This window comes from Ursus americanus, chromosome 15, assembly GCF_024610735.1.
Source record: "Ursus americanus isolate L20-20 chromosome 15, mUrsAme1.1.p, whole genome shotgun sequence".
NCBI lineage: Eukaryota > Metazoa > Chordata > Mammalia > Carnivora > Ursidae > Ursus > Ursus americanus.
Window position 1 is genome coordinate 56,610,706 of NC_142141.1, and position 18,485 is coordinate 56,629,190.

At 49.6% G+C, this 18,485-nt stretch overlaps 1 protein-coding gene across 1 annotated transcript in view; it reads left to right on the forward strand.

Annotated features, from left to right (window-relative positions):
- The first annotated feature begins 1,728 nt into the window (after positions 1 to 1,728).
- DAP (death associated protein) overlaps positions 1,729 to 18,485 on the forward strand; it is a 65,984-nt gene continuing 49,227 nt past the window's right edge. The window contains exons 1-2 of the mRNA XM_045787149.2: positions 1,729 to 1,941; positions 13,627 to 13,723. Coding sequence (XP_045643105.1) covers positions 1,887 to 1,941; positions 13,627 to 13,723 — 152 coding nt within the window. The 5' untranslated portion in view covers positions 1,729 to 1,886. The remainder of the gene's footprint in view (positions 1,942 to 13,626; positions 13,724 to 18,485) is intronic.

Here is an 18,485-nt window from a genome sequence, read left to right on the forward strand (position 1 = left end):
TTCTCAGAAATAAATGGTTCTTTTAGACTTAAGACATGAGTTTTTAGCCATATAGCATTCATTATGTACATAAAGAAGAAAATATTCATACAATTAATTGGTAAGGTATCCTTAAAGATTCTTTCCATTCAGAATCCAAATCAACAGTGTCCTCGGATTTTCTCACTCTGTTCCATTGAGCTTAGTGATGCAGCATCTCTTAAAAAGAGCGCTCTGCCATTTATTTCGGATTTTCTTCTAAGCTGCTGACACCTGTCTGCGAGTTTTGATGTGAATGAATGTAAGGGAATGACAACTGTATCATGACTGCCGCCTGGCCAACAGATATCTTGCTATTAATGCTGTTGAAATGTGGGGAGAGCCCGGGATCAATGGGTAGAATGTGCATTTTTACACGTGCCGTGATGTAGAGTTGGGCAGTGCTGCATTAGACACCCAGAGGTCAAGGAGGCAGTCTGAAGCTTAGTGAAGGGGCAGGGGTGGAGAAATGGCTTTGCACATTTGGTATCCATAAGCATATGGGTGACAGTCATAACCACGGGCCTGCATGTGACTACTGAAGCAGTCCAGACAGAGAAGGAGGGCGGTGCTGAGCCTCAGAATACTCAAATGTTTACAAATCTAGAAGAGAAGCCAACATGCCTAACAGCAGCCAAGCATCCAGCCACAGCACTGAAAGTCAAGGCAGGGTTATGGCATCCCTGAAGCTAAGGAGGGGGATGGTCATCTAGGTCAAGTGCTGCTGAGAGGTCAAACAGGATGGGAGTGGAAGAGCGACCACCGGATCGGGCAGCATGGAGATCATAAGCAACCATGGCAAAAGAACCTCCCCTGTTTGGGGTCAGCCTCTGTGCAGCTGGAGGATCACTAGATGGATTGGGTTGGGCTGAGGGATAAGAGGGAGTGAGGCGCTCAACCTCTTTGATCAGCTGTATTGTCAAAAGCAGACGTAGAGCCAAGAGAGATAGCGGTGTTTCCTTTTTTAAAGCCACTGGGCATGTTTGAACGCTAATTCAGCAAGGCAGGATTGATGGTGCAGGAGGGGATATCTGTAAATGCAAAGCGCCTGAGAAGGCGGGAAGGATGCAAACCAGGGCTCAAGAGCGAAGGATCAGCTTTGGACAGAATTGAGATCCATCGCAAAAAGAAGACAGCACAGAGGGGCACAGACGCAACAATCCAAGAACTCTGTCCACGTCCCTGGCTTCACAGCACTGTCTTTCTCACTGTGGGGTACTCCCATTTGCAGCATCTTTTAACAAATTCCTGCAATCCTTGGGCTCCCAATCGGTCCCACCTGGAGTCTTATTTCCGCACGTGATTAGTCGCTCCAAGCGTGAGCTGGACGAGGGCATCTGGCAGACGAGCCGGTCCCCAGACCACCTACATCAGCCCCCGGTGGCGGGCCACCGCCGTCACCGTCCATCTGCGGGTTAGTAGAGCGCGGCCCGGGAAGGTGCCACCCTCCTGCTGGGCCGTTTCAACCTCCGACAGCAATTCTTGCCAGCATCAGCCCCGCCTCCTCTCACCGCAAAACACCGAGCCCTAACCCTCTTTCCTCCTCCCACGCCCCGCGGCACCGCTTCCAACGTGGCGCTGCCGACTGCGCAGGCTCAGCACGCTGGGCGCGCGGGGGCCGGCGGGGCGGGGCCAGGCGCAGTGACGACAACGCGCAGCCGCGGGTGGGCGGGACGCGCCACGTCGGCGCGCGCCGGCCGCGCCCCCTCCCGGCGGCCGCAGTCACCGCCTCCGTGCGCGGTCCCGCAGCTCCTCGCGCGCTCCTCCATCGCCTCCCGGCGCTCCCGCTCTCGCGCACCTCTTGCCCGGCCCGCGAGCCCGCTGTCTTCGCCGTCGCCGTCCCAGCCCCTCGGACACGCGGTTGCATCATGTCTTCGCCTCCCGAGGGGAAGCTGGAGACAAAAGCCGGACACCCACCCGCCGGTACTGACTCGTTCCCACTTTCTGTCCTCCCGCGGGGCGCGAGGGCGGGCTCGAACCCGCGGGCGCGGGGCGCGGGGCGCGGGGCGCGGAGAGGGCGGCGGGGCGCAGGGCGCCGGCGCTGGGGACCGCTCGGGGGCTCTGCAGACCAACTCGGCCCGCGCTGCCGAGACCCTAGGCGCGCGGGGTCCGCACCCTCTCAAGCCCGTGGCAGTTGCATGCAAATCAGAATGACTTGAAGAAGCCTGCTTGCACAACTTCCCCAGAAAAGTTTGCACCCAGTACTCTTAGACTGTGCAGATGTCTTGGGAAAACGAGTAGCCGGAACGATTAGAAGTCCATGTTTTTAGTGTCGTGATGATGATTAATTGTGGGCTAACAGCATTTTATACCGACAAAAGAACCAAAGGAACGGAAATAATTTTTATCATTAATCACTCACTATGACGTTCTCCTCTCGCTCGACTTTCTTTCGCATCCAACTTTTTCTTATGTTTTTTTCGTGAGCTTTTTTTTCCTTCAAATCCTAAACTTCTGAGCCAAGGAAGTTAAATCCAGGAAAGAGTCATCTTTCTTAAAAAAAAAAAAAAAAACACACACAACAACAACAACAAAAAAAACAGAATCTAAGCAGGCTTTATGTTCAGACCTCCTCCTTTCTGATCACAGTTCCCGTTTGTTCTTTCGACTCTGTACGAACCCGGTCGATGTCTGTGTCTCCTCTCCTTTGGAATGACAGTCGATCCATATGGAAGGACCCTGGGAGAGAAGCAAAGGCCACCCGTCGCGAACATTGAGTCACTTCAGCGCGTGGGCTTCTTTCAGGGTCTTAATTGCACATATTAGTGTCGAAGTCAGTCTTCAATAACAGAAGCCTGATCGAAACATGGCTGCTTTTTGTGGCCCGTGTGTGCCCATTCCTGTTACAGGAGAGCCCGGTGATCTCCCTCTGCCGTCCCCTAGATAGGGCAGTAATTCTCTGCTTCAACAGGGGCTACAAGGCAGTTTTTAAATAAGTTGCATCCCAGAGTAAGTGTTATTTTTCACCTGTGAAAGCTCTCAACAACAAGAAAAGTACCTGGCACTAGGAAAGAATAATGGCTAACTGGTGTGTAGGGACTGAAGGGATTTCACAAAACAGCTCTGCTATCACGGAGAATAGGCTTTGGGGCCCTTTGCATTGGTTTAGTTACAAAAAAGAGAGAGAGTACCTCAAAGGGATTTCTTTTAAAGATAACTCTGACCTTTAGTTCCTACTGCTATGGATCCATGTCCAGCTCCCTGCTGACCTGGGCAGTTCTGCAGGAAGGAACACCTCCAGTTACACTCACGGCCTTGGACTGTGTGGCAGCAGTCTGCCCATGACTCCCCTGTCCCTGGCTATTGAGTGGCATTAAAGTGTATCTGTTGGAAAGATACCAAATCAAAGTTGCCATAATTAAATTGCATGGAGAGACATACCCATATGGAGATTTTTAAGATCAGAGATATAAACTGTACATACTAATTCCCCGGGAGAAACTTCATAAAGGACTCTGATTTTCTTTGATTTGTAAACAGCTAGGCTTTGTGAATTACAAATTAAATAGTTTATTTATGCCCTGAGGAGCAAGGAACCAACTTACTTGTGCTGGTGAGGAATGAACTTGGGTGCTAAGTTTTGAGGCCCATCACTTCTCTAGGGCTCAGTTTTCCTATTCTTTCGAATGGGAGGTTTGGGCCAGCTGACCTTCCTCTGGGAAAGGTGCAAGACAGGGCTGTCTTTAGCACTTCTTCAGCTCTGTTCCTTCCATCCATCAGGACCAGCACCAAAGGGCATTTAATCCCACAGGTAAACTCCTCAAGTGACTTCAGGACAGGTCCTTTAGCCTTTGGGGCCCCAGTCAAACAGGAGCTACTTAGGGATCTGTCACTGTTACTCTGCATTTTCCAAGACCAGTCACACTTGGCCGGAGTTGGAGGAAGGGCCTGGCATCCTGGCCCAGGGGTACAGGCTAGAAAGGGGCCTTTTGCTGCTTGAAGTATTTTGCTTCCCAGCAGTGCCCCTCAGTGCATTCCCCTGTATTACAGAGGTTCCAGCAGGAAAGCTCAGGGTGCCCATGCTTCCTCTGGCATGGCCAGAGAGTAGGCAGTTCTGCGGAGTAGATGTTATTAAAAAATAAACCAAAAAATAGCAGCCCACTATAATAAAGAATAATCATCAAAGGTAGCCAAGAGTACAGTTCATAAATCAAAATAACAGCCTTAACTTTGGGAACCCTTTCATTAAGTGCTTAAGTTGGGTAACAAAGACTTGTGCTTAAATCCTCAATTGGAAACAATAAAATTCTCTCCCATAACTATCTTCACGTTCTTTTGTGTTTTCTCATTACCGCTGTCTGAGCCAGGTACCCTCCTGTGCATTCTTGCAGCATCCTGTTTCCTTATTATCCCACTTAATCTCCATGTGTCTGTCTCTCTTCTCCTTGCTTCTGGGCTGAGTTTTTTTTTTTTTTTTTAAGATTTTATTTATTTATTTGAGAGAGAGAGCATGCGCTCGCAGGTAGGGGGTGGGAGCAGGTGGTAGGAGCAGAGGGAGAGGGACAAGCAGACACTGCGTTCAGCGCGGAGCCCAATACAGGGCTCGATCTCACAACCCTGAGATCATGACTTGAGCCAAAACCAAGAATTGGATGCTCAACCGACAGCCACCCGACAGAGCCATTCATTTCTGGACTGAGTCTTGTTGATAGCGTTATCCCCGGGGGCTGGCACAGTGCCAGGCACAAAATAATAACTGGCTCCTGAGTGAGTTTCTCCCGAGCCTCTCATCACCTCTCCCATCCCCCAGACCATGCGGGATCTGCAACGTCCCCCTACTTCTGAGCCACCTCCAGTGTGTACTGGTGATGCAAGGGGGCTCTCAACCAGTTCAGGCAGCATCTTAGTAGTGGGAATAGTAACTAAGGTGTGCTGAGCGTCACGGCTGAGTGGCCCCTCTACCCTTCTAGAGTCATGGCAGACTAACAAGAGAAAAGCAAACAGAAGTTTAGTAACATGTAGTTCTCCTGTATTCATGGGACAGACGGAGGGAAATGGAGTAACTCCCTGACGTGGCACGAGCCACCACCTCGAATACCAGCTCGAGCTAAAGGCTCTGGAGACGCCACCTTGCCCTGCAGTGCGCTGTCATCCGGGCCCTCTGGAAAAGTAATGAGGTCTTAATGACTTGAGACCTCTCCACTGCTCTCAACTACAAAGTATCCGTGGAGAAATGGGCCGAGACGGCTTGTTTTATGAGCGTTATTGCAAATGCAGATTAGCGAAGTTAGAATTAGCAAGCGAGGGTCTGTTCCATCAAATAGCAGGACCAGGAATCCACGGCAGCACGGAGAATGTCATTACGAGCCACACCATTACTCATTTCTGCCTGTCTCAGGAGTTCGTGGCAGTGATGTGGATAAAATCTCTCTGTTAAATACATTTTGCTGGCCCCGTTCCCCTCCATTTCCCAGGGTAGCCAAAACCGTATGTCAGTAAAGTTCTCGTAAATCTAACGTGTGATAGCTCTGAGCGTTACTAATTTTACATATGGTTTTCTTTGAAAAGCAGACTTTCCATCCCTTCTAGAACTGAGTCAAATGGAAATATAAACACAAATGTATTTATTTAAAGTGAAACGGAAAACAGACTACATTTTTAGTAACTTCAGGATCATTCAAGTCTCTGTTACAGTAATCATTCAAACATGAGTTAAGGATGCATTTAATAATGGGTGATAATTCTCCCTAAATCGTCTCCTGCAGGAAGGTTTTCAGATTATCTAGGGCACTCTATCGCCAGCAATGGCCGAGTAGTTTGTCTTTTATTGTATTAACCGTTCAGTCACAGATTTGCTAAGCACATCCCCGGTGCCCTCAATCCAGTCGCTGACTAATGCTTGAAGAGTATAGGGAAGTCTGCTTTTGCTCTTGACATGCCAAGAAAAAAAGACCCTTCTAGTCACTGCATTTTTTTTTTTTTTCAAAAACTCCCAGTCAGGGTGGAACACAGCATTTTTAAAACATAGTTTAGATTTCACTTCATTCTTCTGTACTTTGTTTCGTCCTCTTGCTTTCCCTCTCCCAACTTCGGAAATCTTTTCATTTATATAGGGAACACTCACTATGGTATCAAGTACTGTATTAGTTACAGTTACATCAACAGTATAAAGTACTAGTTACAGTTAGCTTAGTTGAGTCCAGTCATACCCACTCTTGTAACAGGCAGCCCAGAATCTCAGCGGCTGGGCTGAACTAGTGCAGGCTTGTTTCCCTTCCCGGGGAGCCGTCCTACAAGGAACAGTGCAGAGGCCAAGGCCCCCCATCGTATGGCCTGTGCACAGGGGACAGTGAATGGGGGCTTATGGTGACACCTGTGACTTACATCTGTCACTGCATCACTTTCCTGCGGTCTCTGTAGGCGAAGTACAAGAAACGTAGAGCCTTAAAATAACACAACTTTACTATTTTATCTTTTGGGAGGTGAGAAGTCTGAGATGGGTCCCACCAGGCTGAAATCAAAGTGTCTGCATGGCTGGTTTCTTCTGGGAGCATTCTGGGGAGAGTTCTGGGGTTTTGTTTTGGTTTGGTTTTTTTTGGCCTTTTCCAGAAGAATCTTCTTATTTTAAGGTCAGCTGATAGCAACTTTAACTCCCCCTTGCCAGTTAACCCAACACATTCATAGGTTCCGGGGGACTAGGACGTGCACATCTTTGTCGGGGGGGCAGGGATGGGTTATGCTGCCACCTCAGTCTCTTCTCCCCATTCTTGGCCAGGCCCCAGGTCAATGGCCCCACCCAACTGCAGGGGAGGCTGGGGTTGGGAGGGGTGAAGCCCTTGCGCCAGGTTTCTCTGCTGCGCCTCCAGGCATGGATTCTCCTCACCACACTTTATGCAATCAGCTTCCCTAAACCAAAGGATCCCCATGCAGCTGCCTGAACCCCCTCCTCGGCTTTCGCCCAGTCTGTCCAGCAAGGTCCCCGTCCCGATCAGGTCACCACGCAAATGGTGCTTTGGGTCACAGCCGGGCGGCAGAATGGACGTTGTGGAAGCTGCGCCTGGCCTGTCTAGTTCTGACCCTGGGCTGCATGGCCCCGGCCATCATGCCACATGTCTGAACCTCATCTCCAACCCTGGAGAGCGACTGGATTGCCCTTTGTCACTTAAGGGCCTTCCCACCTTAGTCTGTGATTCTAAGGGCAGAATAGCTGTTCGCCGTTATTCTTCCTCAGCTTCGTAGAGAGAAAACCGTTGGGGGCACAAGTTCTGGAACTGATCAGGGCTCAGGTTTTAGCACCAGCCATTGTTCCCCATGCTGCCTGTGGACCTGGAAGCCCCTGTCAGGACTGCACGCGTCTCGGGGGGCAGGTTCTCCTGGGGGGAGGGGTGGTGCTAGATCAGCTGACAGCGCCTCTCCCGGCTTTCATGCCCTACTTTCCCCTTAACGCAGCCCCACAAGCACAAGCACACGGCCATGAGTGTCTTTTTTACCGGCCAATGAGTTCTCCCTCCCTTCTCCTGGAGAGCTGTCTCTCCTAGCTGCCACGGACGGACTGTGTTCCTTAGCCCTGTCCCCACCTAATCTCCCAGACCCGGGGCGGGGCGGGGCGGGGGGGGGGGGGTAGTGGAAGGGGCGGGGAGCTGCTCCACACTCCACCTCGCTCACCTGCCACGGCCTGCTCTGCCGGAGAGGATTGGGTTGACTCCTCACCTACAGCTGTGGTTGGTTTCTTGGTGTGGCTTCTTTTATTCATGACCTGAATGGTTCTCGGACACTCATATCTCTCCTTCTTGTTGGCCGAAGGGCTTTCCTGCTAGTAACATTTCGGTCTCTCTTCTCGGGTGAGAACAAAGAGGACATACACCTGCCATTCATGCTGTAGCACGAGCAGTGGTGCTTTGGGGAGAGTTGTGGGAAGCCGGGGCTGAGTCGTGAGCAGCCTTAGGGGAGCCTTCTCATCCCCCTGCCCGGCTTCCAGCTGTGGCTCTTTCCAGCCTGCTCTTGAGTGCAAGCAGAGAAAGCTGTCAGTGACCCCCTTACAGCCGGGCACCCTGACTCCTGAGGGGCTGCCCCAGCCACAGGAGAAGATGTCGTCGACTGCCTCCCCGGTACTTCTTACCGTGGCAAAGTCTGACCACAGAGGAGGCTTCCTCTCCTCCCTTTACCCCGTAGGCAGGAAGCCGCTGTGCAAAGGGCTTTGAATGTCAAAGTCATTTTCTCCCTCTCTGGGGTGGCATAGTAACCAGAGCCTGCCCTGGACCGACACTTTGTGTTTCTCTGAGGAGCGATGATGCTCTCTGTTTCCTGGAAGGTCCAAGCAAAGAAAGGCCTGCAGGGTGTGATTAAGGGTACGGGCTGCCAGGGTCAGATCCAGCTCCAGATTTGCTGGCTGTGTGGCTCGGACCTGCTGGCCTCCCCCTCTCCAACCCTCGGGATCCCCTCCATTGAGTTACTGTAAGGTGGGGTGTCCCGTGGCCGGTGGTGAGAAAAGGGACTGCATGTAGCGATGGTGAGAAGAGCAAAGTCAAAGCCTTACCCAGGATCTGTGATTCTCCAGAAGCTTCCATGCTTAGATGGCCATATACTGACGACAGTCCTAGGGATGCTTAGTTGACCACATCAGTGGAGAGCCACAGTGGGGAGCACTCTATAGGTGTCTCACTGATTCCCCTCTGTCTTCACAAGTCCATGCTATCATCCCTGTTTCACATGTGAGGAAACCATCAAGAGGGACATTAAAGCACCAAGGACACAGACTGGGGGGGTCTAAGTACTAGATTCTAATTGTTAAAACCCATTTAATAAGAGTAGTGAACAGGCGAGCACTTGCCGTGTGCCGGGGCCAGTGGGAGGCGTTTCACATGTGCTAAGTCATTTAGTGCTCAGTGAATCCCTGGCAGGGAGAGCGCTGTCACCCTTTCTTAACAGACGGAGCACCCTGAGGCACGAGGGCGCCAGCAACATGCCCACACGTACACACACACAGACACGCATGCGCAAAGACACACACACACGCACACGTGCGCGGCGAGAGCTAGGGTTTGAGCCCAGGGATCTGGCTCCAAGACCCATGTCCCTGTCGTCTGCTTTTCTGTTTATGGTATTTGGTATCCTCAGTTCGAAGCTCTCCCTTGAGTAACAAACCACTACGCCAACAATACGAGTTCTTTTTTTTTTTCTAATGTCTCATAAAAATACTTCCATTTGCAAATAATTCTGCAAAGATTTCTGCAGAAATAACTCTACCTTTGTATTTTTCACAAACGAAGGGTCCTTGTGACAGTGGTAAAACAATCACAATTAATTTGTGCTGTCATACATTTTGGCAGTACTGCAAGTTCAAATGAACCTGTCTCGGCATTGAGTTATTACTATTATTGCCACTTTTTATTGCTGCATTAATCACCACACACACTGTGAGGGATTGATGAAGTTAATTGTTTTTATAAACCGAATTAAATGAAGCGCTAATGGGGGGGAGCGGTGACTGAGCCCTGATGTGTGTACTTCAATGGAGGGGTGGCCGGGCTTCGGGCTTGATTATTTCAAATGTCACCTTGACCTTCATCATCGGTCATTCTTTGTAGTTAGTTACACAGCCCTTTTCCCTTCAGTCACTTGACAGAGCATGTCTGTGAGTTATCGTTTTAAAGTTTGATGTCTGCCAAGTTGAAATGATTCAGACAGCCTCTCTTCAACAGGCATGGGTATACGTCTGCTCGGACTGCTGTAACCAGATCCCCCAGCCTAGAGGCCGGAGGTCTAAGATCAGGGTGCCCACAGGTCTGGTTTTTCCTGAGGCCTCTCTCCTTGGCTTGCGGACCTGTCGCCTCCTTGTTGCATCCTCCTGCCACTTCTCTGTGGCCCCATCCCTAGAGTCTCTTCCTCTCTTACAAGGACACCAGCCCTGTTGGCTCAAGGCAGCCGCATTTTAACTTCATCCCGTCTTTAAAGGCCCTGTCTGCAAATACAGTCACAGTCTGAAGGGGTGAGGGCTTCAATCCATGGGCTTGGGGGACACAACTCGGCCCATAGCCATGCCTCTAACCAGTTTCTATTGGGTGTGCGCTAAGGGTGGGATGGATGGAGAGGAAATGAATTAAAAACAAACAAACAAACAAACAAACACTTAGGGGGACAATTCTTCCAGCCTCCTCCTTTGGTAAAAACACTCATACATTTCAATAGAATAGAAAATTATCTTAACATAACTACAGAATTTTATTTCTGTTTCTGTTTCTTAAGGTTTGACCAACTACCCACCCTGGGATATCTTGATAAGCCACCTGCAGTGGTGTTTTTGTTTTCTTTCTTTTTGAACAAATCTGAGCCCAAAGGGAGGGAAATCCCTAGGAACCACACCCAAAGAAACTGAAATTCAGAACTGTTAGCACGAGCCTTGGGCCCACGTGAGGCAGGGAGTGACCTGGTTTCTCTTCCTCCTCATATAAAGACACCAGTAGATTGGGTTAGAGCCCACCACGACCACCACCCCCCCCCCCGGCCTCATTTAACCCGAGACCCCAGCGTACAGCGAGGGGCTCTGAGGCCAGACCTGCGGAGCGGGGGTGAAGCGTGTGTACCCAGCAGCACAGTGGGATGGTGGGGCACTGATCTCTTTCAGCCTGGGCTCGGGTCGGGGGAGAAGAAAGTCTCCCTAGAATTTGTCCACGCGGGACTGCCCTTTACGTGGGCTATGAGTTCATATTTATCCTGTTCGGCAATTCCTGTTCTGAGAAATCGGACGTAAAAAGGATTTCCAGGTGCCTGTACTCCTGGTTTGACAGAAGTGTGTCCAGCATCTTTCCAAAGGGAGGCTGCCTGCACCCCAGGCCCCAGAGGATGCCCAGAGACAAAGCCTTACTGAAGAAAAGCTCATCATCTTCAGTCGCCATAACTAGAGGCAGGCTCGGCAGACAAAAGCAAGCGGTGGGGTTAGACTCCCAGGGACCTCAGATCATAAAATCTTCGAATGTACAACTACAAAACACATCTGCCGAAAATGATTAAGTATAGAAAAGAATGAAAACCACGAGGAATGAATAAGACCCGATTCAATAAAGACTGGGTGGATTTGACAGGGAAATAAAAGCTCTAGAAATGGAAAATAAAATGATTGAAATAAAAATCAATAGATGGGATGAAAAGCAGATTTTTGGAAGAATCACCAAACAGGATTATAGTTCCTTCTTTCCAAAGCAGAACGTTCCCTTGGTAAGAAATAGTGGTGGCAGCAGATGGACTGTCACACAGAGTCCTTTATCTCACCTGCCCTCTGCCTTGGATTGTTCCAGCAGTAGGGACTGTGGGCCACGCAGCGGACGCTGTCGGCTTCCTGAAGGCAGGGCCCGCAAACTCTCCCTGGGAAACTGAACACTAATAACCTTGCAGTGTGCGACCCTGAGGGTGTTTTTCACATTCTCCCTCCTTTAGCATCAGAAGGAGACTGTCCTGGACTTTTCTTAATGCAGCAGGGTCCGACCAGATTTGTCACAGCAGAGGACGTGGCCTGACAGGTTGGCTGTCTGGGTGATCGGACTGTGCCGTGGCACCTGGGGGGTAGCTGACCCGAGGAGGGGGGATGCGTGAGGTGAGCCCCGTGCCACGAACCTGGGGGCAATGAACACAGTTCACGTGGCTCTGCTTTCTCACCTGTGCCTGGAAGCTATCAACACCTCTGTCTTAGTCCCTATAACAGTGTAACAGAGTACCACAGACTGGTGGTTCGTAAACAACAGAAATTTCTCACAGTTCGGGAGGCTCAAAGTCCAAGGTCAAGGCACCAGCAGATGTGCCTAGTGAGGGCCCACTGCCTGGTTCATAGACAGCCATCTTTTCTCCGTGTCCTCACATAGGGGGAGAGGACAAGGTGCTTCTGGGGGGCTGGGGGTGGGGGCGGGGTGGGGTCTCTTTTATAAAGGCCCTAATCCCATTCAGGAGGGCTCTATCCTCGTGATCCAATCACCTTCCAAAGGCCCCATCTCCAAACACCATCATACAGGGGAAAGGTTTCAACAGCTGCTCTTATTTAAAGATCTTAGGATGCAGCTCTTATCCCCTTTCTGTGGATGAAGCAGCAAGGCTTTGAGGGGCTAAATAGTTCTGAAACCCTATAGCTGAGGATGTGTTGTCACTTACCAACCCCAAAGCCCGTGCTGGTGATAGCCACATGAAGCATTTCCAAACTCTATTCTTTGGAACATTATAGTCCTAAAGGATGATAACCAGCATTACTGGAGTGGGGGGTGAGTTGTAGGGTCAAATGGATTTGGGAAAGATGGTACACTCTGTGCCCCTCATAAAGCTTACAATGCATGCTAAAGGCTAAGGAAATCTGCCTTGAGGAAGCCCATTTAATTCGTTCAACCTGGCATTTCCTACACTAAGAGATCTTAGAATCCCCATGTGGGGGGGGGGGTTGGTTTGTTTTCTTACGAAGCAGTATTAACATATTAGCCATGGAGGAAACACAAATCAAACCACAATAAAATAACATGTCACTCCGACTACGATGGCCATAATTTAAAAGTTAGACAATAGCAAGCGTTGGCAAGCATGTGGAGAAATTGGAAGGCTTGAACTGGTTGGAATGTAAAATGGTGCCGTGGCTTTGGAAAGCCATTTGGCAGCTCCTCAAAAGGATATGCAGGAGTTACCGTGTAACCCAGCTCTTCCACTCCTAGGTGTATACCCAAGGAAATGAAGGTGTACGTGCATGTACCCACACAAAAACTTGGACACAAGTTGTTCACAGCTGCGTTATGCATAATAGTCAAAAAGTGGAAGCAGTCTAAATGTCCATCCACAGATGAAGGGAAAATAAAACGTGGTCTGTCTGTGCAGTAGAATATCATTCAGCCGTAAAAGGAACGAAGGCCTGAGCCAGGCTGCCACATGGGTAAACCTTGGAAACATGCCGAGTGAAAGAAGGGGTCAAATATGCAGAGCAGGCAGGCACCGAGGAGTGGTTGCCATGCGCTGGGGGAGGGGACTGGAGAGTGACTACAGGGATGGGGTTTCTGTCTGGGGTCACGACAGTGGGCTCGAACTGGTTGCGGCGACAGTTGCACAGCCCTGAGCACATTCAAAGGCATTACATTGCACTCTCAAATGGGCGACTCGTATTGCAGATGAATTACGTGTCAATAAGGGCATCTTTAAAAGTTAACGCGTGCCAACACTGAGGGTTCGCAACACGTTTTGGGAAAGGCTGCCACAGACGTCACTGGCTCCCGCCTGAGTGGGCTCTGGGACTGTCCCGTGTCCCCCAGGGCTGTATCACCCTATCAAAAGCATCATCAGTGTTTGAGAAAATGTCACAGGGCAGGGATTAAGGGGGATCCCGTTGCATCAAGAACCTAAAGCAAGCAGCCACTTTCTCCACATGGTTGGTACTCTGGGTACACGACTGCTCTTAGGAAGTCCTTGTAAGAAACAAATGGAGCCAACAAGAGCCTTGGAAGGTTTCTAAGTGGGTTTGGAGTAAAAGATCCCATTGACTGCCACGTCCTACTGAATGTCCCGCAACAGCAGGAACCTCTGTGGTTCATCCTGGTCGCTGCCGGGTTATCTGGACTAGCTCGTGGCTGTGGGGCCACCGAAAGCTTTCGAGCTAGTTCCCCTGGTCCACTGCCAAGCTGATCACACCCCCCTCTGTTTTCATTGTAGTGAAAGCTGGCGGAATGCGCATTGTGCAGAAACACCCGCATTCGGGAGACACCAAGGAAGAAAAAGACAAGGACGACCAGGAATGGGAAAGCCCCAGGTGAGAATGTGGGCTGCTCTCCAGGTTGTTCTGCGCACAACCATGACTTGGTTAAACATTAACGTTTGTTCTCTGCTCCGGGCTTCTGATAACCCCTTGCCATGTGGGGCCCTGTGCTGTGTGTTTTTCCTTGCCTAATCAGTGAGGCTGTGTCCCCGCCGGAGGGGAGAAGCCGGGGCAGCTGGAGCACCCCTCTGTCCCCACTCGGTCTGCGCACCTGCTGTCCATCTGTGTGCAGTGGCCTCGACTTCCACGACAATATTGAAATCACCTGGAGACCTTCGAACATGCCATTCTGGTTGAATCTCAGGGGTGGGCCTGGCATCTGGCATCCGAAAACTGTCCGCACACATCTGGACTGTCCCATTCCGCAGCCACATCCAAACCGGCGAGGCCACACCCTTATGAGTGCCCAGGTGTCCTTAAATGACATCTCGGCCCCCACCTCCCCTGGTCCCTGACAGCGCCTCTGTCTGCCGTGTCCCCCGCTCTGTTTACCACCTGTTTTGCTTGGAGCATCTGAGGCCAGGTTTGGGTCCAGAACCTCCGTACGAATCCACTTCCTTCCACCCCGTCAAAGGTAAACACGTGCCACAAATGCAGACAGCTTACAAATGCACACCCCTCTGTCAGCTTGCCCACGTAGGAGAAAGCGAACCCCGAGCTTTCTGCCTTGTACCCTGTCCCCAGAGAGCGTCTCCGCCGGAGGAGGAAGCTAAGTGCGGGAAGGGTGTGGAAAGCAACTAACCTGTGTTTCTGTGGGCCGGGTGCTTTCTTTTGTTTCAGTGCAATAGTCCTGAAGTAGGAGGTGGCGGTCTCCCCCGATTTTCGCATGGAAAACTGAAGTCCACGGAGGCCATAAGCTTGCTCATGCGTGCGCGTTAATGCGAGTTAATGGATCAGGAGTTTAAACCTGGGTCTAACGGGGTCCAAAGAGGCCAGGCTTCCGAAAGAGTAGCTCCTGAGAGCATGCGTCCCCCAAAAGGACATGTGTGTTTTTGGTAACCCCACGTGTCCCTGTACACATGTGCTGTACCGCCGAGTGTTTTCTGTAGCATCTTGTGGGGTGTAAGTTATAGTGTGGTCACCTGAGGGGCAAACAAAATTGGTGGCAGAGTCTTTCTTGAGTGATTATTGCCCATTTAAAATCATGAGATCAGCAACGTGGTGGTTCGGCCCAAGTTCTGGTTTTAAAAGAAGGCGGCAGTTGAGAGAAAATTCTAGAACTACCTTTCTCACTGGCTGTTTTCACACAGCTGTGTTTGGAACAGAACAGCATCTGTCACCCTCCTAGACGTTCACAGTCCCGTATCTGAAAACCTTTGGGGCCCAGTTTATTTCAGAATGGAGACATTTTGGGGGGTTTTATGAGAATAAAACAGCGCACATTCCATACAGCGCCCGTAGCGGGGCCTCGGGCATCTTACTTGAATCTGTGTATGGTGTTCACACCAAGGCAGGTAGTTCTTTACATTTACAGGCGTCAGTCAGTTCAGGTTAACTTTTGCCTCTGTACAAGTTGTAAGGAAACTTTGAGTTTTTAGAAAATTCTTGAACTCAGCATCAAGTATAAGAGTGTGTGGGCCTGTGTCGTTCCCTCAACTAGAGAACCTGGGAGGTCCCGTCTGCGGATCCCGCTGTCTGTAGGGAGAAAGAGTGAGAGAGAAAGCCTTTCCTGGGGAGTTAATGGAATACACTCTTTGGTGTGAGTTTCAGTGGAGTGAGGTACAAAGAGCTATTTCCCTGTGAAACGCGGTGTCAATACAGTGAGAGTAGATAATTTATTAGCATGTTTAGAAATAAAGACAAAACAGCCCACTCGTTTTCTTTCTATTGATTTTTTTCTGTGAGGTGAAATACCACCTTTATCGAAGACGTGCAATTTGAATAAATATGCCAGAGGATGAATGATTGCGAGACAAAGGAGCAAGCACCCCAGCGCTCTAGATCTTAGCATCTTACTCACCTCCAAGATTTGTTCTCTGTGGAACCAAGAATTTTGAAGCAGGCTGACTGCAGAGTAGGGTTTGCATAACACACGAGCAAGGGTTGTTTTTTTTCCCCCTGCAGCCAGATTGCTGTAATGTGTTCCTTATGAGTGTGTCAGCCCCTGTGCTCTTGACTTCAGCTTTGCTCTTGACCGCTGTGGGTTAGACCACTTGACACGCCATTGACAGATGGGGCAAGCCTCTGAGGACTCCAATGCTGTTGACAAATGTTGCCAGCACGTCTCCTTCCAAGCCTCTGCACCAGGCCTGGTACCCTGTGTCAGAGATTACTTCCACCACGATGGCTTCCTCGTCCGTCTGGTAGGCCGACTGAATAATCCTAACTAAACATCCTCGCCAGTATTCTCGAGTGCCGTACGTCTGGCCCCGTTCCCCGGGCTCTGTCCGTGTTAATTCACTGGATCCTTATACCTGCTCTATTTGTTGTCATCGCTATTTCAGAGTTGGTTATTGATTATTATCCCCATTCCAGATTACTGCTCCCTCTTCAGCAGCTCAGAAATGTTCAGTGACTTTTCCAAGGTCACACAGCAAATGAGTGGCAGAGCCAGCATTCCAGCGGAGCCCAGAGTCCTCACTATTAACCCCGAGGCCGTGCTTACCAAGGGAGCACTTGGTTTGTACCGGGCACTTACTAAATGCTTCACGTCACGTTCACAGCTCACACCACCTATAGGCTGGTTATCACTGTGCCCATTAAAGAGGTGAAGAAACCAGAGCTCAGGGAGGTTATCTGGCCTGATGATACATAGCCAGGTAGTGGCCAGGCCAGGATTCAGCCCTGATTCTGTCTTGACTTGGACACTCATGCCCATAATAGGCTATAGAATCCCCTGATGTGACACAAAATACACAGAATATATTGACAGACATAGAATGTAAATACAGATCCCTTTATCAAATAAACTCGTTGATTCTGGATCGCGCATAACCTTTTCCGTATCCTCAAGCCAGGGAGTCCACCTGTGGCTCACCTGTGCAGCTTTGCTGTGAGTAGATGCTATGAGGATCAATTTACAAGGCTTCGGAGGACTGGGCTGTCTTTACTTTCCATAGAAAAAGGCTTGTTTATTTGCAGAATTTGCCACACATTGAATTACTCTCTTGGAAATGTCATCGCATGTGACTTCACCATCCACATTACCCTAATCCTAAAGTTTCATTATTTTTCATGTTTTGATCCAAGTGTCCTCTGGATATGAAAATAAGTGTAGAGTCTCAGATGCCAATTTCCTCCTTAGGTCCGCATTTGCAAAACTCTTTTGCTTTCCTTCCCAGACTTTTATAACTGGCTTTACATTGACTGATTCATCTCTGGTGGCTTCCTTCCTCATTAGTCTGAAAATCAAATCCTGCTTACAGAGAAAATGAACAACTAGAGCATTATTATGTGACAAAACAAAAAAAACACAACTTTTACTCGGAATTATTTTTTCCTGCAAATATTTGTGCTACTTAATTTTCCAGAGATGTACAGATAATTTCCTGGGCTGCCAAGTTGTTTTGAGAGGCTACATTTTAAAAAGGAGGAAGAAAAGGAAGTAGAAGAAATTTGAAAATGTTACCCAAGAATTCTTGTCAAGCTGAGTGCCAGTTACGTGTGGGTCTTCATCTCCAAGAAGAGGAATAGGCTTCCTTATTATTAGCCAGTACTTCCTGAGTGGCTGCTAGATCCCCTCTCAGAAGTGACCCAATTAAGGAAAGCCATGGTTTTCCTCAAAGCCTTATGCTGAATGTATTGAGATGAAGTGCTCATGTTCATTACATGAAGGAGAAATTGCAGACTTCAGGATGGACTTCAAGAGCCAGTAGGATTCACTGAACAGTTCAGTGTGGCACATGGGCTAGGGTCCTAACTTGACTCGAGCTTGGTGCCAGCTCGCATCTGTTTAAAAGGGTACGTGACAAGGAGAGTAAACTAGAAATGCAAGTGTCTGGGTTTGGACTGGGGCTGGTGGGAAAGTGGTGGGAGGAAGGGGGAGATAAGGATGGGGTGACAAGGACGCAGAGCGTGCAGCCCTTCTGAAGCGTGGCTCTCTTTTCAGCTCTGACTCAGAAGCTCACGTACCCAGAAAATAAGCAAGCGATTCAAATTATCCAGCATGTGGAGGAGACCCGAAATGGACTCTGAACAGTAACAGATGAACTTAATTGTAATACAAATGATTAACCCATTGCAAGGACTGGGGGAGAAAATACCTTACCCAAATAATTTTGGAAAACAGTATGTTGACCAGATACTCTGAAGACAGAAAACACAAGAAACTGTCCAAAAATGCTGTGCTCCAATTAGTAGATGTGTTTCTTACAGGGGTTTGGGCTGGCAGTTCTGAAAGTGATGTGTGTGTATACTAGGGCTGAACAAATATGTAAGTGGGTGGTGGATAATGAGAGCCGAGTTTCTCGCTGTCAGAGGGAGGTTACAGCTAGCAAGGAGGAAGACTGAAACGAGCTTTGTGGTATTGAATCAGAATCGGACGTATTTGTGTGAACTCAGTGTTAAATGGCGGATGGATGGATAGTAGGTGCCTACAGACGTGTACGTAGGTGCAGAGATAAAGGTAGATGAGGTGGGCTGGCGCACCTACCCGTGCTTCCTTGCTGTGTTCACTGAGAGAGCCTGAACTCCCGTGAGGACCGACACCCATGTAACCGTGAGCATCCCTAGAGCCCAGATCTTTGTTTCTAAACAACCCCCCCCCCCCTTCGAGGGAACCAGGGCTCCTTGGAGAAGTGCGAATTCCAGAGCACTG